Source organism: Cydia fagiglandana, chromosome 9, assembly GCF_963556715.1.
Source record: "Cydia fagiglandana chromosome 9, ilCydFagi1.1, whole genome shotgun sequence".
Lineage (NCBI taxonomy): Eukaryota > Metazoa > Arthropoda > Insecta > Lepidoptera > Tortricidae > Cydia > Cydia fagiglandana.
Window position 1 is genome coordinate 7,846,595 of NC_085940.1, and position 22,703 is coordinate 7,869,297.

General features: G+C 35.3%; 1 protein-coding gene across 1 annotated transcript; it reads right to left on the bottom strand.

Moving 5' to 3' along the window:
• Nucleotides 1-137: 137 nt before the first annotated feature.
• LOC134667236 (uncharacterized) lies at nt 138-20,095 on the bottom strand. The gene is made up of 5 exons (XM_063524562.1): nt 19,934-20,095; nt 19,098-19,270; nt 18,161-18,263; nt 16,713-16,900; nt 138-261 (listed from the first exon to the last, which is right to left on the bottom strand). Exons 1-5 carry the CDS (start codon nt 19,994-19,996, stop codon nt 171-173), a joined length of 618 nt encoding a protein of 205 aa, XP_063380632.1. The 5' UTR covers nt 19,997-20,095; the 3' UTR covers nt 138-170.
• Between the last annotated feature and the right edge of the window lie 2,608 nt (nt 20,096-22,703).

The window sequence follows — 22,703 nt, forward strand, 5'->3', positions numbered from 1 at the left end:
GCGTTTGGTCTATTTGTGTTAGTCATTAGGTAAGTCTACGTGTCGTCAGCAGTTTCTATAAACACGGTTTGACGTTTATGACGTAGGATTTTGTCTACCTACTACTTACAATGCTGAATTTAGCCTTTCAACAGAACTGTCACACAATTTACAAGTAAAACGGACACTCCTTATTGCTGGATAGCTTTGAATTCGGGGACCTTTTCTGGTTCGATTACATCTGCCTGCGGGTTGTGTTCGAAGAATTTCGCGATGAAATACCTGGAAAAAAGAATTACAATCAGCTAGAATCTTTCATGTTCATGAGAGCAATCCAACCCAATTAAAACATGTATTTCGCAGTCTTTTTATTGGTGATGTTTTTTTTCAACGTAATGACGTTGAAAATCACCACGGACTGAGGCTGAGGATCGATTAGATTATATAAGGATTAGTACCTAGTGGTAGGTAGTGGTGGAAGGCAGAATAGAAGAACAGAGAGGCAGAGGAAGACCGAGACGTGCATATATTGACCAGGCCAAAGAGAAAATTAATGTAGTGACGTATCAGGAAAGTAGAAAGTATTCCCCGATTCTGGCCCCGCCTCTCAGTGGTCCCCGATCCTGACCCCAAGGCCGAGCCACCGGCCCTGCTGAACCAAAAAAAAAAAAAAAAAACAAATAGCCCCCCATTTGAATTGATTGCGCTAGGTCTCAGCAGTGCCCGGCGCCTCCTTCAGGGACTTACGAAATACGCTAATTTAACAATACACCTTGTTCACCACGGTAACAATAGGCTTATCGACCCTTTTCTATTGTTCGATCTCGACTCGGGCGCGCTATTGTGTTACCGAGCATACTACCTGCCTGGACCCTTTCCTTAACCCACCGACGTCTCCATTCATGCCTTCTTTATGTGTGTATACTGTAGGTGTTTGTGATAGGTATTTTGCAATAGGTATTAGCGACAGCTATTTGCAATAGGTATTAGCGATAGGTACTTATTTGTGATGCATAGGTACTCTAACTATCAACTCTAATAACCCGCATTATCTTATTACCTCTTGGAGCTATTTCGATTTATAAGGAACAGTTCTAACCTTCTGACGTAGAATTTACACTAGTAATCCTTTGGCAGCCTAAACTAACCTTAACCTTTTACCAAACCTAACTTATTCTTCGAAAACCTAACCTAAACCTAACTTGACCAAACCTAACTAAAATCAACCTAACTCATTTCAAACTAACCTGCTTTCACCTAGTCTTCCGATATAAAGTAAACTCGTAGTTACTTGTTTCTTTCTATTATTTAAAAAAAATAACGAGGCGTGTGAGGCATATCTTGTGCACTTGTGTTCATTGTTATAATAGCTTAATTGTTTTATTGATAGACGTCTATTATATTTTATACTGACAATGGATTTATTGTTTCCTATACCTATTCTTTTATAATTTGGGTTTGAGTAAAGAGAACGTCTGTTTAGATGAACTTGTTGATACATGTTACTTTGTGTGATTTAAAAAAAAGAACGAGACATGTCAACTGGTTTCAACATGATTTAGTCTAATACATCAACATTTCTTGTGCGTTGCTATTCATTGTTATAACAGCATAATTGCTTTATTAATAGACGTCTATTATATTTTATGCTGACAATGGATTTATTGTTTCCTATACCTATTCTTTTATAATTTGGGTTTGAGTAAAGAGAACGTCTGTTTAGATGAACTTGTTGATACATGTTACTTTGTGTGATTTAAAAAAAAGAACGAGACATGTCAACTGGTTTCAACATGATTTAGTCTAATACATCAACATTTCTTGTGCGTTGCTATTCATTGTTATAACAGCATAATTGCTTTATTAATAGACGTCTATTATATTTTATGCTGACAATGGATTTATTGTTTCCTATACCTATTCTTTTATAATTTGGGTTTGAGTAAAGAGAACGTCTGTTTAGATGAACTTGTTGAGACATGTTACTTTGTGTGATTAAAAAAAAGGAACGAGACGTGTCAACTGGTTTCAACATGATTTAGTCTAATACGTCAACATTTCTTGTGCGTTGCTATTCATTGTTATAACAGCATAATTGCTTTATTGGTAGACATCTATTATATTTTATACCGACAATGGATTTATTGTTTCCTATTATGCTTTTGAATTTGGGTTTTAGTAAAGAGAGCGTATGTATTAGATGAACTTGTTGAGACATGATTTTAACGGTACTGTACCCTGGTCATAGTGACACAGTATAAAAGCCGAAGAGAAATGAGTTTGAGTAAGTATTACCGTCGTGGCAGTCCACTGTATCAGAGCTCCTTGTATCTATTGCAGTATATAGAAATATAGTGTTAATTCAACAGTGAAGTGTTTAAGTGTTTATAGAAAGACCCAACAATGGATGTAAGTATGTCTTTTATTACCGTAACTTACTTTGTTTTGTTTTCACTTGTGTTCTTTGTGTTTTAATTATCAAGATTGTAGACAGTGTGTAAATTATTGTTTTATATTGTTTCAGTTCACTGAAAATACTTTCAAGAACTATTACTACCCGGATAATAATAAAGACGAATCAAGCGATGAAGAGGGTACGCTTGGTTTCAAAGTTAAACAAGCCATCGCAAAGAAACGTTCAGGAAACAATATCGATAGTTTCTTTGAACGACCTAAAAAGCAACCCAAAATTGTGAAACGGTCTTCGAATGTGAGCAAAAGTTCACCAGACGGTGTTGCAAACTTATCATCCGGACAAGACGACGGGGCATATGCATCACATTTGATTAAAATCGAGATATATGATATGCAAACAATTAAAAACGTCCCACCCATGGAACACTGGAAGCATGCGGACTTCAGATTGAAATATTTTGCGCTGGAAGACGATTTGGAGCTACAAAATACGCGAAATATTATTTATAACATAACAAAGCAATTAGCTTCTAAGGACAGTAGTGTGAAATATTTTATAGATAATAAGAAACAGTGATAGTTATAATTATTAATGATAGTAGTAGCTTAATGATTGTGTTAACGTATTTCTCATTTTTTACCTCTCCTTAAGTACATTTTCCATGTAACAGATTATTTTTATTGTATAACATTACAACAAGTTTTAATTTAAACTTCTCACTTGTAAAGGTCACAGTCCCCACTCTTAGAAATCTTATACGTGTAGTCAACTATTTAAATGAAAGAAAGCACTGTATGATTTCTCATTTCATAATGGACTCTTTGAGCTGTGATGTCTACGATCTTGAACTTATCAGACTCTGTGAAGAAATAGAAGAAAATGAAGATCTATGCGAGGCTGCCCGTCTTGTGAGCCAACTTCATCGAGAGGCGTAAGTAAAAATATTCCTGTTCATACATGTTTATAATTCTTAACCGGTACCTGTTTAACAAAGGATGGGTCCCTAACTTGTTGTGACCTGAACTAATTGTTAGGATAAACGTGGGGTGGGAGAGGACTGGTTATATAAGCGGGGTATCTCGAGTTCATATCATTCAGTGTTTTGGTGCCGTGCTTGTATTGTGATATCCTTTTCCATAATGGTGTTTACTTATTATCATATTGGTCTCACCTTACCTCGTGATAAGATTGAGGAATTAAGTAAAGAATTTATTGTATCATATTTTCATAGAAATATTAGAATGTGGTACATTTCAAACAAATTACCTCACACGTTACTGGAAGATTCTGATATTATACCGTATTATACACCATGTGATGGGCATATAAAAAATTCCAAGGGGAATACTGAGTCATCAGATGTGATTGATGGAGTTTTGATGATGCAGGCCTATTGTCAGCAGTGTCGAAAAGACTTACGTTAGTATATACAACCAACCATTTTAGTATTTATTTTTATTTTATCTCACATTAAGATATTTATGTTTATTTTGTATTGTTATAGATCTTCTCAAATAGGACGGGGAGTAAAAAGGACAGCTGCAGTTTTGGAGACTGAAGAATTCTTGTTGAAGAAAAACCGTCCAGCAGCTGCTGAACCTGTCACATCAACATCACCCGAACCAGTTCCCGATGTCATTGTGAGTACAAATAATAATCATGAAATTGAATGTTCTGTGTGTAATAAGTTTGTCTCTAAAAGATATTTTAAAAATCATTTAAATAGTAATCTTCACAAAAATAATGTTTTAAGGGCTGACATTGAATGGGTTAATGTTCAGTTAATTGAAAATGCTTTTAAGAATAGGGTGGCCACTTACAGAATACTATTAAATGAAAATGTTCACCAACCATTTACTCCCGAATCTATTTTACTAGGAAATAAAGATAAAATCTTTGCATTATTGGATCGTTCCCTCACTGATCACCATGCTTTAAAAGTAAACTTTATTTTAAATGCGGATTTTACTCAAGAGAGCAAACAAGTAATTAATACATTTGATTTCCAATTATGTAACAATGTAGTTGATGTTAGCAGCGACAAAGATGAGATTTTCGAGTCAGTTGTTAAAGATATATTAACAAAATTATTTAACTTTGAGAGAAAAGATAGTGGATGGAGTTTAATAAAATTTAACTATCTAGATGTCAATGTAAACAAATTTAATCCATTGCGTGGTTCTTCCTATATCGAATTACCACGTGATATTCAGAACAGAAAAGCAGTTATTAATGTAAAAAATAGTGATCATGAATGTTTTAGATGGGCTGTATTGTCAGGCTTGTATCCACCTACAAGTCATCGTTCAAACACTACGAAATCGTATATAGCGCATAAAAATAAATTAAATTTTGGAAATTTAACTTTCCCACTTAAAGTTGGAGATATTCAGAAATTTGAAAAAATGAATGATATAAGTATAAACGTTTTTGGTCTTGAATACAATTCGAAAAGTAAAATACATGACGTAGTAGGCCCATTACACTTAACAAAGTGCAAAAAAGCTACCCACTTGAACTTATTGTACATATCCAAAGACAGTAAGGGGCATTATTGCTATATCAAAAATTTATCTAGGTTAGTATCCAAACAATTATCAAATACACAGCATGCCGCACATATTTGTGATGGTTGTTTGGCGAACTTTACAACTCGTGACAATTTAATGAATCATCAAAGAAACGATTGTTTCCATGTTTGTACACATTTACCTTCAGAACAGGATAAAAAGAAAAACTGGTTCAATGAAAACGTTTCCTCCAATATACTTACTTTCGATAATTATGAACGTAAATTAAGGGTACCTTTTGTTATTTATGCTGATTTCGAGGCCTTTCTAAACCCGATTCAAACAGGTAAAATTAATCCTACTACATCCTCAACAACAAATATACAAAAACATGAGGTATATAGTTTTGGATACTATATTAAATGTTCTTATAATGATAAATTGTCAGTGTACAGAACATATAAAGGCAAAAATTGCACCCAGGAATTTATGAAGTATATGGAACAAGACTTAAAGGCCATTTGTAGGAGAAATACTTTTGTAAAAACTCCATTGCCTTTATCTAATGCAAATAATGTGCATATTTCTCAGAGTAGTACATGTTATATTTGTGATAAAAATTTAAACGAGGATTCAGTCATTTCCTATAATTACCATACTGGTCTTTATGAAGGAGTGGCACATAAATTTTGTTCTGAAAAATACAGGGCACCTAATTTTGTACCTGTATTTTTCCATAATTTGTGTAACTATGATAGTCATTTTATAGTGCATGGGCTTGGTTTGATGGAAGGCGACATTGAACTGATTCCAGAGAACAAAGAGAAATACATTTCATTTTCTAAGAACTTGCAAATAAATAATCACACAGTTAAATTGAGATTTGTTGATTCACTTAAATTTATGTCCAGTAGTCTTGACAAATTGGCAAAAAACTTGTTGCCTGAACAATTTCATGAATTAAAATTGAATTTTTCATGCGAGGAGGATTTTAAACGCTTATTACGAAAGGGTGTATATCCCTATGAACACATGTCATCATACGATTCTTTAAACTTAACAGCTCTTCCCTCTAAAGATGATTTCTTTAGTTCCTTGTCTGATAGTCACATCTCAGAGGAGGATTATGATCACGCAAAAGATGTTTGGTCTCATTTTCAATGCAAAAATATGGGTGATTATTCTGATTTATATTTAAAAACTGATGTTTTATTACTAACTGATATATTTGAAAATTTTAGAAACCTTTGTCTTAAGACGTATGGATTAGACCCCGCTCATTATTATACTGCTCCGGGATTAAGTTGGGATGCAATGTTAAGAACTACAAAAATAAAACTAGAACTCCTAACTGATATCGATAAAATAGCTTTTATAGCGAAAAATATTCGAGGTGGCATATCACAATGTAGTAATAGATATGCGAAGGCTAATAATATTTTTTTGTCAGATTATAATCAAAATATCCCATCGTCATTTCTTATGTACTTTGATGCAAATAACCTTTACGGGTGGGCTATGTCTCAATGTCTTCCTACCGGTAAATTTGAATGGGTAAATACAGATACTGACTTTAATATATCTGATGACGCTGATCATGGTTTAATTTTAGAAGTTGATCTCGAATACCCTAACGAGTTGCATGACTCTCATTCAGATTTGCCATTCTGTCCTGAAAACGTTTGTTTGGGTAATTCCAAAGAAAAAAAATTAATTCCTAATTTAAATAAAAAAACGAATTATGTCATTCACTATAGAAATCTAAAACAGTGTTTAAAAAATGGTTTGAAATTGAGTAAAATCCATCGCATTCTTAAATTTCAGCAGTCTATGTGGTTAAAAAGTTACATAGATTTGAACACCCACATGCGATCACAGGCATCATCCGATTTTGAAAAAGATTTCTTTAAACTAATGAATAATTCAGTGTTCGGTAAGACCATGGAAAATGTTGCAAAACGTGTAAATGTCAAATTATTAAATAACTGGGAAAATCGAGGAAAAACGCAGGGGGTTCAATCTTTGATAGCGAAACCCGAGTTCCATAGTTTATCCATATTCTCTGAGAATTTAGTGGCCGTTCAGTTGAATAAAACTAGAATATTTTATAATAAACCGATTTATTTGGGATTTTGCGTATTAGATATATCAAAAACTTTGATGTATGACTTTCACTACAGCTACATGAAAACCAAATATCCAGACAATCTTAAGCTTCTTTATACAGATACTGATAGCTTAGTATATCAAATTTTCACGGAAAATTATTACGCAGATATAAAATCAGACCTTAATTTATATTTTGATACATCTGACTATCCTCCTAACAATAAATATGATTTGCCGTTAATTAATAAAAAGCGATTAGGGTTTTTCAAAGATGAAAATAATGGTAGAATTTTAAAAGAATTCGTAGGTCTGAGATCTAAAATGTATACCTTAGATGTTGAAAAATATGACGAGAATGATGAGAAAACTGAAAAATACGGTGTTTTATCAAAAGCCAAAGGAGTCAATAAATGTGTTACAAAAAAATTTACTCTTGACAATTACAAAACGTGTTTATTTAATAAAAATTTGCAACGCGCTCAAATGCTAAGATTTAAGTCTATAAAACATATAATATTCACTCAAAAAATAAATAAAATATCATTATCGCATGAAGATACAAAACGATACTTATTAGAAAACTCTTCTGACACTCTTGCGTGGGGTCATTATAAAATACCGCAATAATTAAAAAGTTTCAAAGTTGTAATTTAATCACACAGAACATTCGAATTCCAAATTATTGTTTGTACATTGTATGTTTTTAAGATATTACTTGTAAACATGTAAAAAAAATGTATGAATTTTATTTTATTGTATCTTTTAAGGAAGTTTTGTAAATAAGAAACAAAAAAATTAAAAGTGTGATCATATATAATAAATTTATTTTTTTACGTAATCCTTTTGTTTTTTTCTACTATATCTGAGTTGTTTAAATAGTAATCTTCTTTCTGAATATTACCATTTAAAGTCCATCCGTTAACATATCAACACTCACCCACACACACACACATAGACATAGATTACGATATTTAATAATGATTCACTTTTATCATCCTTTCACCACCATTGTCGCAGGTCCTAGTGGCTGTGGTAAAACTCAATTTGTCACAAACTTTTTGAATAACTCCAAAGAGATATGTAATGTTGAATTTGATGAAATTATTTGGTGTTATGATGAAATGCAACCTCTCTACAATCTGGAAAATGTAAATTATAGTCAAGGAATACCAGATTTTTCAATTTTTGATGGGAAGAAACCTAAACTTCTTATTATAGATGATTTGATGAGAGAATCAGATGGACGAATCGTTGACATTTTTACGAAAGGTAGTCATCATAGAAACTTAAGTGTTTTTTATATTACACAAAACATATTTCATCAAGGTCGAGGTCAACGTGATATTTCATTGAATACAAGCTACATTGTATTTTTTAAAAATCCCAGGGATAAAACTCAAATACGCTACCTGTCACGACAAGTTTACCCAGAAAACTCAAAGTTTGTTGACGAAGCCTACAAAGATGCTACAAAGGAGGCTCATGGTTACCTCATGATTGACCTGAAACAAAATACAAATGACATATGCCGTTTCAAAACAAAAATATTTCCGTTCGATGGGCATTGCACAGTGTATGTACCTAAAAAGGGGTTTAAATATGATAAAAATCAGCATATTTTAGTCAGTTCTACATGATGCATGCAAGAGTAAACACATATAAACATTTACTTGAAGCATTGCAGTTGCTTAAACCCAAATACCGTACTGCGTTACTTAAATCTTGTGACGATGAAGAGATCAACATTATTTGTGAGTGTATTTATAACGTCCTAAATGGGAAAATTCCATTAGAAAAAAAAGAAAAGACGAAACTAAAAAAATATAAAGATATTTTAAGAAAATTAGTTTCGAAAGGGAAACATAAAATAAGAAAAACTGTTATAGTTCAAAAAGGAGGTGCATTTCTACCTATTATTTTAGGTGCAGTTTTAAGTGCTTTAGTGAACTCTTTATCATAAACAAAATGGAAAACACAAAAAAAATGTTATTAGTAGAATCAGATTTTATTGAAAGACTGAAACGGAATGAGAGTCCACCCGAAAATTCCTCATCTCGGCTAGATGGAGAGATGCAAAAGATCCTTAAAAGTAAAATGAATGATCGCGAAAAGTGGACGTTATATTCTCAAGCATTACAAAGATTTCTACATTTTATTGAAACAGATCGAAAACCGTTTAGAATACCCATCGTGATGGAGGGGCTAGATCAAGTCATCAACGAAAGTAATGATATTATAAAAACAAAAGTGAACAAAAAGGAGGAGAATGAAAATAATGAGTCAGTTACAGATAATATAACTGAAGCAGCCACACCGTCATCGTTTAATACACCACCTGGTGAAATAAATCAAGAACTAATACCAATTAGTCCATCAAAAATTATAAACATATTACCTAAATCTTATGAAAGAAAAGCTCGAACGTTGTTAGATTACATTGTTTCAAGTAAACCGAAAATTTGGTGGAAACAGACTGGTGAAGTTGTTATAAATAACCAAACCATTCAAAATAGTAATATTACTGATTTGGTAAGCGACACCGTTAGATGTCTTAAACGTCCTAAGCCAATTGGATGGGAACTGTTTGCTTTACTTTTAAAAGATATCGAAGTTCCTAGGTCATGCATAGGTAATCCTACAAATTTAGCATTTATTAAAGGTACTCCTTTGATTGAACCCTTTACCCCCTCCACATCTGTGAAGACGAGAGCCTCAACAGATAAAGATAATAATACTTCTACACCTCTTGCTACACGGGAGCAAAAGCGATCCGGAAAGAAAATAGAGTGGGAAAGATGGACTCCTTATTAGACATTAACAGAATCTACTATGATGTCTCTAATCCAGCTGGCTATAGCAGTTTAAATAATTTATCAAAGGAAATGAAAGGTCAAATGAACAAAGAGGAAGTGAAAAAATGGTTACAATCTCAAGATACGTACACGCTGCATAAACCTACTCATAGACGATTTACTAGAAATAAATACATTCTCTCGAACTTTAATGAACTTTGGCAAGCCGATTTAAGTGATATGAGTACTTATAGTCAATATAATGATGGGTACAAATATATTCTTTGTGTTATTGATGTATTCAGTAAATATGCTTTTGCAAGAGCCATGAAGAAGAAGGATTCAGTAACTGTTAAACAATGTTTTGAAAGCATATTTACTGAAGCCAACTCTGTTCCCCGTCACATCCAATCTGATAAAGGTACAGAATTTGTTTCAAGGGCGGTTAGAGATTACTTTAAGAGCAAAAATATTAATTATTATACCACTAATAACCCCGACATTAAAGCAAGTATAGTAGAAAGGTTTCAAAGAACACTTAAAATGAAAATGTGGCGTTACTTCACTCATAAGAATACATATAACTACACAAATATATTACAAGATCTTTTACATTCTTACAACCATAGCTATCATTCTAGCATTAAAATGCGCCCAGTTGATGTTAGCTCTAATAATATTATGACTGTTTGGTGTAATTTATATGATCGCAAAAAAGATAGGCAAATTTCATCAGAAACTAAAAAACTAAATGTAGGTGATCATGTTAGAATCACTAAATATAAGCATGTGTTTCAAAAAGGTTATGAAAGTAATTGGAGTGATGAAATATTTATTATTGATTCGATTATTAACAGATCGCCACGAGTTGTTTATACAATAAAGGATTTAGAAGGTGAACCCATCATTGGTACATTTTATTCTAAAGAATTACAAAAAGTAACTTACCTCCCCTCCAACGAGTATAAAATTGATAAAATAATACGCTCGCGTCGAGTTGCTGGCAGAAAGGAAATACTAGTTAAGTGGCAAGGTTATCCTAATAAATTTAATTCTTGGATACCTGAATCAAACTTAAAGAAAATATGAGTGAAAATAGTTTTTATCTAACTTTGTTAAGTAATAGTTCATCAGATTACTACACGGATAACACGACTGCACATTTCTTAACTAAATTACCAAAGACCATTAAATTGGATGGAGAATGGGTAGTTGGGTTGGTGGAATTTCAATACCCTTGTTCCATGTATAATGTTCAAGAGCACGAAAACATCATTTATTTAAAGAAAACGGTGTTATCACCCACCGATAAAACTACAAAAATAGTGGATATAAAAACTCATATACCAGCCACTACATATGATAATATAGATCATTTTCTTCAAGCGTTTAATGAAAACCCACAGTTAAAAAATAACGTAAAATTTCGATATGATGGATTAACAAAACTGGTTGGAATAGCAACAACAAATAAAGAAATAACATCTATCATAACAACTCCGATACTAAGTCTGCAATTGGGTTTTAAACCGAGAACAAATTTAAAACAAAATACATTAGGAAAAAACCCTGCAAATTTATATTTAGGTTTACCATCTCAAATATTTGTTTATACTGATATAATACATCCACAAGTAGTCGGAGATGTTATTACTTCATTACTCAGAATAATACCTTTAGATCCAACTAAGTTCATTTATGGAGCTTATAAAACTCACATCTTCTCACCCGCTCATTATGTACCAGTTTTACGAAGAGAGTTCGATACAATTGAAATAGATATAAGAACAACGACTGGTGTCAGAGTACCATTTCAATTTGGATCTTCTTGCGTGAAGCTACACTTTCAACGAGTAAAATGATTTACAACAGATCGTCAGTCTCTTGTCCTTACGAACATTATTATTCACACCAAGCCGGCTCTGGGATAGGTATTGTCTATAAGGGAGTTCCATACCAACGAGGACATGGTATAGGCAGTTTTTTGGGTGGACTATTTAGATCAGTGCTCCCTTTGTTATCTAGCGGTTTAAAAACCATTGGAAAAGAAACCTTAGGGGCAGGGGTTGGTCTGTTATCTGATATGGTAAATTCTCGTCCTATGGATAGTTCCATTCGATCACGATTTAAGGAAGCGAGCGCTAACCTAAAAAGAAAGGCTGATGAAAAAATTGATTCTCTCATGTCAGGATCTGGGTATAAAATGTCGAATAAAAGAAGAGAACCGCTCATTACTCGAAAAGCATTGCGACGAAGAGGAAGTAAAAATAATAATAAAAATAACGATATATTTTCAAGTTAAACAATGTCATTTCTACACAGTCATTCATGTGAATGTGCAAAATCAGAATTAGATATATTTGCCCTTCCATCAACTCAAACAAGTATTGAAAGCGGACATTGGATTCATTACAAACCAATTTCATCTTTAAGTGATGATGGCCCCATTGAATTTCAAGTACCTGGATCAGGAGATGACTACATTGATCTATCACACACAATGTTACATATTACTGCTAAAGTGTTGAATCAAGATGGGACAAAATTAAAAGCAGATGCCGGAGTTGGACCCACCAATAACTGGCTACATTCCCTTTTCAACCAACTTGATGTATATTTAAATCAAAAACTCATATCACCCCCAAACAATACATATGCTTACCGTGCTTATATGGAAAATCTTCTCAACTATGGACCGGCAGCCAAAAAAACCCATCTTACTTGTGGGTTATGGTATGAGGATACCCCAGATTTTATGGATACCGTTGACGCCAACAACAAAGGATTTCAGAAAAGACTAGAATTTATCAAAGAGAGTAAGCAAGTGGAAATGATTGGACATTTGCATGGCGATATATTTAACCAAGAGAAATTCTTGATAAATGGCGTTGAATTGCGTATTAAGTTAGTCCGATCAAAAGAATCGTTTAATTTAATTTGTCATCAAGATAAAAAATTTAAAGTACAAATAACAGATGCTAGTCTCATTGTTAGAAGAACAAAAATTAATCCTAGCGTTTTGTTAGCCCATCAAAAAGTATTGGCAACAACGACTGCGAAGTACCCCATTACGAGAGCAGAAGTTAAGGTTCTCACAATACCATCAGGGGTCCAGGGTAAAACATTGGATAATATATTTCTCGGACAAATTCCTAAACGGTGTATTATTGGATTTGTATCAAATTCAGGTTTTAATGGAAATTTAGCTTTGAATCCATTTAATTTTCAAAACTATAATATGAATTCATTTAGTTTGTTTGTAGATGGTCATGAAATTCCTTCTAAAACATTGCAACCGTCATTTAGTTCTGGTTTAATAGCGGCGGCATATCACACCTTATTTTCCGGAACTGGTATTCATTTTCACAACGAAGGTAATGGAATAAGTAGAACAGATTATGGTGGAGGTTATTGTTTGTTATGTTTTGATTTAACCCCAGATTTATCTGCTAGTTCAACTTCACATTGGAATCTTGTTAGACATGGAAGTGTTCGGATAGAAGTACGCTTTGATTCGGCTCTAACTAGCACCATTAATTGTATCGTTTATGCAGAATTTGATAACATTATTGAAATAAACAAAAACCGTGATGTATCTGTAGATTATAATAGTTGAAAAACATAATTATATAAATACAATGTTTTCTTTCGTTTACTTTATTTTGTTGTAGTCATTGTTTGCAGCATCATCAAGACAAAATTGTTATTAATTAAGTAATTATGGATACTAATGAGATACAATTTTGTATGAAGAAATTAAACCCACTTTTTGAAACAAATGTTTTTGCTGCTAACAAAATACCTATTTGGGTCGATCTACCTGTCTTTATTGTTAGTAATTTGGACCCTGACACGAAACCAGGCTCCCACTGGGTTGCCATACACATTGATGTTACTGGTATAGGAGAATATTTTGATTCCTTCGGAAGGAAGCCTTCAGGTTACCATAACTTATTTTTAAAAAGAAACACCAGACAGTGGTTTTATAACAATAAACCTCTTCAAAACCATTTTACTTCAGTTTGTGGTGAATATTGTTTAGTTTATTTGTATTTTAAATATCATGGAAAAATTATGAAAGATATGCTAAGTTTGTTTTCTGATAATTCTGTATGTAATGACCTTATATTAAGGAATATGTTTAAAACATTTTTTGTGAAATAAAATAATACGTGTACTTAAATAAGATTTTTTATTTTTTCATATAATACAAAGACCATTCTAAACTATACATTTTTTTTTAAATTTTATTATTTACGAAATATTTCTTAACATTCTTTGTTACTTAAAAACGAGACGACACAAAAAAAATCTGTTACATGGAAAATGTACTTAAGGAGAGGTAAAAAATGAGAAATACGTTAACACAATCATTAAGCTACTACTATCATTAATAATTATAACTATCACTGTTTCTTATTATCTATAAAATATTTCACACTACTGTCCTTAGAAGCTAATTGCTTTGTTATGTTATAAATAATATTTCGCGTATTTTGTAGCTCCAAATCGTCTTCCAACGCAAAATATTTCAATCTGAAGTCCGCATGCTTCCAGTGTTCCATGGGTGGGACGTTTTTAATTGTTTTCATATCATATATCTCGATTTTAATCAAATGTGATGCATACGCCCCGTCGTCTTGTCCGGATGATAAGTTTGCAACACCGTCTGGTGAACTTTTGCTCACATTCGAAGACCGTTTCACAATTTTGGGTTGCTTTTTAGGTCGTTCAAAGAAACTATCGATATTGTTTCCTGAACGTTTCTTTGCGATGGCTTGTTTAACTTTGAAACCAAGCGTACCCTCTTCATCGCTTGATTCGTCTTTATTATTATCCGAGTAGTAATAGTTCTTGAAAGTATTTTCAGTGAACTGAAACAATATAAAACAATAATTTACACACTGTCTACAATCTTGATAATTAAAACACAAAGAACATAAGTGAAAACAAAACAAAGTAAGTTACGGTAATAAAAGACATACTTACATCCATTGTTGGGTCTTTCTATAAACACTTAAACACTTCACTGTTGAATTAACACTATATTTCTATATACTGCAATAGATACAAGGAGCTCTGATACAGTGGACTGCCACGACGGTAATACTTACTCAAACTCATTTCTCTTCGGCTTTTATACTGTGTCACTATGACCAGGGTACAGTACCGTTAAAATTATGTCTCAACAAGTTCATCTAATACATACGCTCTCTTTACTAAAACCCAAATTCAAAAGCATAATAGGAAACAATAAATCCATTGTCGGTATAAAATATAATAGATGTCTACCAATAAAGCAATTATGCTGTTATAACAATGAATAGCAACGCACAAGAAATGTTGACGTATTAGACTAAATCATGTTGAAACCAGTTGACACGTCTCGTTCCTTTTTTTTAATCACACAAAGTAACATGTCTCAACAAGTTCATCTAAACAGACGTTCTCTTTACTCAAACCCAAATTATAAAAGAATAGGTATAGGAAACAATAAATCCATTGTCAGCATAAAATATAATAGACGTCTATTAATAAAGCAATTATGCTGTTATAACAATGAATAGCAACGCACAAGAAATGTTGATGTATTAGACTAAATCATGTTGAAACCAGTTGACATGTCTCGTTCTTTTTTTTAAATCACACAAAGTAACATGTATCAACAAGTTCATCTAAACAGACGTTCTCTTTACTCAAACCCAAATTATAAAAGAATAGGTATAGGAAACAATAAATCCATTGTCAGTATAAAATATAATAGACGTCTATCAATAAAACAATTAAGCTATTATAACAATGAACACAAGTGCACAAGATATGCCTCACACGCCTCGTTATTTTTTTAAATAATAGAAAGAAACAAGTAACTACGAGTTTACTTTATATCGGAAGACTAGGTGAAAGCAGGTTAGTTTGAAATGAGTTAGGTTGATTTTAGTTAGGTTTGGTCAAGTTAGGTTTAGGTTAGGTTTTCGAAGAATAAGTTAGGTTTGGTAAAAGGTTAAGGTTAGTTTAGGCTGCCAAAGGATTACTAGTGTAAATTCTACGTCAGAAGGTTAGAACTGTTCCTTATAAATCGAAATAGCTCCAAGAGGTAATAAGATAATGCGGGTTATTAGAGTTGATAGTTAGAGTACCTATGCATCACAAATAAGTACCTATCGCTAATACCTATTGCAAATAGCTGTCGCTAATACCTATTGCAAAATACCTATCACAAACACCTACAGTATACACACATAAAGAAGGCATGAATGGAGACGTCGGTGGGTTAAGGAAAGGGTCCAGGCAGGTAGTATGCTCGGTAACACAATAGCGCGCCCGAGTCGAGATCGAACAATAGAAAAGGGTCGATAAGCCTATTGTTACCGTGGTGAACAAGGTGTATTGTTAAATTAGCGTATTTCGTAAGTCCCTGAAGGAGGCGCCGGGCACTGCTGAGACCTAGCGCAATCAATTCAAATGGGGGGCTATTTGTTTTTTTTTTTTTTTTTTTTTTTTTTTTTTTTTTTTTTTTTTTTTTTTTTTTTTTTTTTTTTTTAAGGTTCAGCAGGGCCGGTGGCTCGGCCTTGGGGTCAGGATCGGGGACCACTGAGAGGCGGGGCCAGAATCGGGGAATACTTTCTACTCAGGAACTCAAAACAGTAGCAGAGAAGAGAACGGAATGGCGAATACTCCACCGACAAGAGCTTAAGAACAATGATGATGATGACCTAGTGGTAAATTTGTGACGTCATGCGAGCTGCGAGTGTCATAGCTTACCGAACGCATGAACGAAGAAGTCAAAACCTGCGCGGATCTAAGTTCGATCGTATGCGAGAGGTTTCATCGCCATTTGATACATTTAACCAGTCCCTTTTGAAATATTCATTATTGGTATAAGTCAAAATAAGCGGTAGGTACCAGACGAGTATCTCAATGGTGATCAGTATGGTAGCGGCGAGGCACCGAACGGCCAGTTTGCCCGGCTCCGCCGCGCCCCGCAGAGCCGCCGACAGCATGGTGTCGCCGGCGTCTGACGCGATTTCCAACGCGATCACTAACAGAGCTGGCGCAGCCAGCCAGCGTGTGCCGTGACGCCACCACGATTGCTAAAAAATGAGAAAAAACCGGGCTAGTGCGAGTCGGACTCGCGCACGAAGGGTTCCGTACCATAATACAAAAAAAAAATGCAAAGAAAACGGTCACCCATCCAAGTACTGACCACGCCCGACGTTGCTTAACTTTGGTCAAAAATCACGTTTGTTGTATTGGAGCCCCATTTAAATCCTTATTATATTCTGTTTTTAGTATTTGTTGTTATAGCGGCAACAGAAATACATCATCTGTGAAATTTTCAACTGTCTAGCTATCACGGTTCGTGAGATACACTGCCTGGTGACAGACGGACGGACGGACGGACGGACGGACGGACGGACGGGCGGACAGCGAAGTCTTAGTAATAGGGTCCCGTTTTACCCTTTGGGTACGGAACCCTAAAAATGATAAAGGCCCTACAGGAGCAACTGATAGGATAGGACGCCCAAATGTAAAGAAAATCTGCCCAGGGTAAGTATTTAAGAGCCAACAGGAGTGGTCATTTCTCCATACAAACGTACTCGACTGTTTCCTCCGTGGGTTTTGATGCTAGAGCAATGATTTGAAAAATATTGTCAAAAACACAGATTAATATTGTCAATATCTGTGTCAGACCGTTTTGCTTTTTATGATATTTTTGTTTTTTAAGGCGCTACAGCCCTTCAAAAATGGCCAAAATGGCCCATTGACTATGCCGCACTGAGAGGCGTAGTATTCAAAACTGATATCAATTAGCCAAAAAAGCAAAACGGCCCGATACAGATAATTTCATAATCATTTAGATTTCCAATTTTGGTTACGATTGGTTAAGTTTTGGAGGAGGAAACAGTCGAGTACAAAACCTCGATTTTTGAGATTTTTACGCAGGATTTTTCGCCTTGTGCTTATCGCACTAGTTTTAGGAGCCGCTTCCGTTAGCGAGACGGATACCTAAAATATTTAAAACTCAGCTCCTGTTTCGTCTTAAGGGTTGGACACGCTGAGTTTTGGCATTTGCAATACATCGCGTTCGCAGTTCGCATCAATACCTACATATGTATACCTAATATTTACTAGTAGTTATTCAGTAGCGATCTCGTTTTATATTCAGCGGAAAATAGGTAGATAATTGAAGCCAAAGTGGTGGTTAGTGGCCAAATATATATATACGCAGCAGCCCAGCAGCACAATATAGGTAACACAGCTTTCTTACCATAGGAATAATATTGTGTTGCGACTGTGTGTCTAGCTGTGTGTTATCTTAGTACTAAAAGTATCTCTAAATTGTGACTAACCTTTGACATGACAGCTACCAGTAACAACAGCGAGCTTATGCAGGTGACCAAAGCGCTTAGCCTCCCATAGCCCAACACAAGGCGTATCGTTGGCTTAGTGATCCTAAACAAAAATAAGCTCGTTAATACAAAAATAACAACCATACGAAAGGTGCAAAGAGGCGAGAGAAGTTTTTCTATGTCTATGTCTCTAGAGAAGGAAGCATTTTTAGTCTCAGTAATAGCAAATAAATGCTCATAACTCTGTAAAGCACCTACCTAATCGTTGCGCGTTGGTACTTGAATAAAAATAAAAGGCTGTCGTGTACCGATGCCGATTTATGGTTAAGGGTAAAGGATGACTTAGTTTATGATGTTAGGAAATTCTTAGGATATAAGTTGTGATGGGTTTATCATGTTTGTCAACTCATACCGCCTCGCACAGCTGACTTCGTAGCTGCTGCGCCGCGTCCGCGAACGCCAACATCGAGACACAATCAGAGGAGCAACTGTTATCGGAGTGCTGTCTTCTGAGCTGTCCTGTATATAGGTACCTATCAGTTGATGGAACAACTTACCGCCTCGCAAAGCTGACGTTGTTGAGCTTCTGCAAGACGTCGTCATCCTCCAGCTCCAGCTCGACGGGCTGCGACGCGAGCGCGCACGCCGACATCGAGACACCGAGCAGCGCCACGATCAGCGCTCGCAACCGCAGGCCTTCTGAGCTCTCCTGTATATAGGTACCTATCAGTTGATGGAACAACGTACCGCCTCGCAAAGCTGACGTTGTTGAGCTTCTGCAAGACGTCGTCATCCTCCAGCGCCAGCTCGACGGGCTGCGACGCGAGCGCGCACGCCGACATCGAGACACCGAGCAGCGCCACGATCAGCGCTCGCAACCGCAGGCCTTCTGAGCTCTCCTGTATATAGGTACCTATCAGTTGATGGAACAACGTACCGCCTCGCAAAGCTGACGTTGTTGAGCTTCTGCAAGACGTCGTCATCCTCCAGCGCCAGCTCGACGGGCTGCGACGCGAGCGCGCACGCCGACATCGAGACACCGAGCAGCGCCACGAACAGCGCTCGCAACCGCAAGCGGAAGCCTTCTGGGCTCTCCGTTACATAACTATTCTGTTCGAGGTTTAAAAGTTCCGTTAATTTTCGTGAAATGCCAAAACCGGTGGTACGTAAATGAAAATCCAAAGAATAGGTACCTAAAGTAATTCGTTTCGAAATTATCATCCCTGTTTACGACATATTAGGCAACTGATGATGATCTGATAAACTGCCAATAGGCAGTTTACTTGTACCCGAGGATGAGTTTCTTTGGTTCACTAGACTACTATAAGAACCTGCAGACTAGAGTTGATATTTGTGTTGCACCGGCTGTGTTTTGGTTTGTTTTAAGCTTTTAGGTGAAGGAACATGTCAGGATTAACCGGTGTCGTAACAACAGTGTCTTGTTTTCCGTCCAGTTTAGAAGGTGAGATGGGCGCTTTCGTAAAACCTGGGGGCCTAGCCAACGTGCCAATCAATTACGCTCCGTAGCGAATGAAACGCACGAAAAACGCGTTTCTGTCGCACTAATGTGAAATAGTAATAGAGAATACGCTATGCAGAGTAAGCGATTGGCGTGTTGGCTATTAGGGTTGCCGAGCCGAGAGTAATGTAGAATTTAGACTGCTGTCGAGCTTCATGTGATATTAGCCTGTTCATGTATGTCTCGAAGACGGGACAAACCGAAAAGAAAATATACCCTGGCTATAGAAATAATAGTATCCTTTGTCGTCTTACGTTTGCTGCATTCTCATGTTTTAGACGAATTTGATTTATTAAAACATCACTTGCAACTTCCATATCTAATCATCCAAAATGCACTAAATTACATTGTAGTGGATTCCGAACTATTTACTTAACAAACATTTCAGCAATGTTTGCCGTTAAAAAACTTTAAATTTATAGTCACATCATGGAGACATCACTTGATAGTTTTGTTTGACAGTTTGTAAAAGTCGCATTCAATTTGTTTTCTTTTTTATCACCAGTTGCACAGAATATCAATCTTATGAAGCCTTGTTATGAAAATATATAGGACCATACATTTACAGGTGTCCAAGCATCTTTCCTCTTCTGTTTCCTCAGAAAACAGAAGAGGAAAGATGCTCTTTTAGGCAATTAATTGCGTAAGTAGTTTATATACAATACAAAATACAAATGTTTTATTTCGGAAATAAAATTATAACAATATTAAATTTATGCTAGCCACCACACTAGGCAAAGCCTGTCCTGTGGTGGACATAATACGGACACAAGTAATAACAATAATACAATGAGGCTTGAAGGAAAAAAAAGGAAACAATTATTTGGTTAAAAAAAAAAACGGTGAAGGATGGAATTTACAGATACAGTTACCAGGGATGATAAAGAAAAGAGAAAGAATAAAAAAGATCGAATAAAGTACCTAATATTAAAATAATAAAACAAACATAAATTATGTTTTCCATTAGAAACAAAAAAAATACATTCTTTTTGAAATAAAATTAAAAATATAATAACACTTAACGTAACATGTGTGTGTGAGTATGTGTGTGTACGTGGAGTGTGTGTGTTGTGTGTGTGTGTGTGTGTGTGTGGTTATTGTGAGTTTATTCAATATAGTATCTTGATTAGATTTTCTGTGTCTTCATATCCTAGGTGCATTAAGTTCTTTGATAACACTTTTTTTGCCTCGAAAATGGAGTGTTCTTTGAATTCATATAACCTAACTAATCTATTGTAAATTCGGGGGTATAAGAAAGCAGAGAAGTGACGTGCAAATGTAGTTTTAACAGCAGTAACAGGAATTTTAAAAATTCGATTTTTAAGTAATGTCTTGAAATTGGATGAGCTAAGTACTTTTCTATGTACGTACAACGCGACCCTTATTAAGTAGAGCTTTCGGACGCTGAGTACCTGGGTGTCATTGTATAGATCGATCGTAGGATACTTATAATTGGTTTCCTCAATGCGACCTTCAACACCGCTCTTTGCGCTCTTTCTAGTTTTAGAATGAGAGAGGAGGTTAAACCTCCCCAGGCGAGAATGCAGTAGTTAATAATTGACTGGCCAAGAGCTAAATAAATAGTCTTCAACAGTGCAAAATCGGCTGATTCTCGTAGCAATTTCATTGTATGTATCAGCTTTCGGACCCGACCTGAAACCACGGAAACATGTTCTCTGAAGTTTAGATTTTCGTCCATCGTAATTCCGAGGTACCTCACTGTGTTTGTTCTGGTCATGTAGTCACAAGTGCAATTTGGAAAAGGGGCATTATTACAATTAGGATTATGAACTTTAATATCTCGATGTAGTTTTGGCGCAGAAGCTGAAGTCTTATGGAAACAGAGAAATTTGGTTTTTGCTGTGTTAAGTGTCAGAAGATTCCGCCTTAACCAAATTGACACTTGTGCCATACCATTCTCGACATGTTCACAAACGTTCTCCCAGGAGGACCCTCGGAAAATGATAGAAGTGTCATCGGCGTAACACAAGATTTCAGCATTCTGTAAAGGAAGAAGTGAGATGTCATTTATATATAAAAGAAAAAGAGTAGGGCCTAGAATGCTGCCCTGTGGTACGCCGAAGGGAACTGGTCTCAGGTCACTGAGATGTTCACCAATTTTGACACGTTGGTATCTTTCCGTTAAGTAGCTTGTAAACCACTTCAGTATAGTCCCTCGAAACCCATATGCTTCTAGTTTCCTCAGTAGGATGGGAATCGAAACTGTGTCGAAGGCTTTGGCTAAATCCAAGAACACTCCGACACAGGCCCGACCCTCATCTAACTGCGACGAGACGTATGTATATATATATACAGGGTGATTTCGGGGTCATAGAGCAAGAGAGCCAGACATCATACTGAATCCAAAGATGAGCCTAATGATGTTGTTAATTATTGCAATTATTGTTTATCAAGAATAATGATGATTATTTTCCAGATGACAAGTAGGAAAAAACATTTTTGCATACAATTTGGTGACCCTACTCAATGTGACGTCTTGTCGCTTTCCATACAGCGTATGTCAAAAGTCATAGGGTGACCATAATTACTTAGTATAACATTAATTTTACTTGAAAAATACGAATAATTAAGGTAATTATGTTTTAATCAAATACTACCATGTGATAATGTGGATCATTTACAGAGTCAGAAAAAGTAGTTCTGGATCACGACCCAGAAATCACCCTGTATATCTATCTATGTATAAATGCAAGTGTCCTGACTGACTGACTGACTGACTGATTTATCAACGCAGAGCCGAAACTACAAAAGCCAGAAAGTTGAAATTTGTACACCAGATTGCATTTATAAAGTGTACAAGAGATAAGAAGCGATTTTGAGAAATTCAACCCCTAAGGGGTTTAAAAAGGGGATGAAAGTTTGTATGGGGTTAAAGTTTTCTTTTAAGGTAGGAATTTGAAACTTCGTAAAAAGATATATTATTAAAATACAAGAAAACTAATTTCAGCGTTTTTGAAAATTCATCCCCTAAGGTGGTGAAAAAGGGGTTGAAAGTTTGTATGG

What these genes read in the sequence shown, in the direction of transcription:
- LOC134667236 (XM_063524562.1), bottom strand. Translation starts at nt 19,996, where the DNA reads ATGGAAGTTGCAAGTGATGTTTTAATAAATCAAATTCGTCTAAAACAT. An exon ending in AACATGAGAATGCAGCAAAC is followed by an intron (nt 19,271 to 19,933) that starts GTAAGACGACAA and finishes AACCTCGAACAG; the next exon opens with AATAGTTATGTAACGGAGAG. An exon ending in ACCATTGAGATACTCGTCTG is followed by an intron (nt 262 to 16,712) that starts GTACCTACCGCT and finishes TCTTTTTTCCAG; the next exon opens with GTATTTCATCGCGAAATTCT.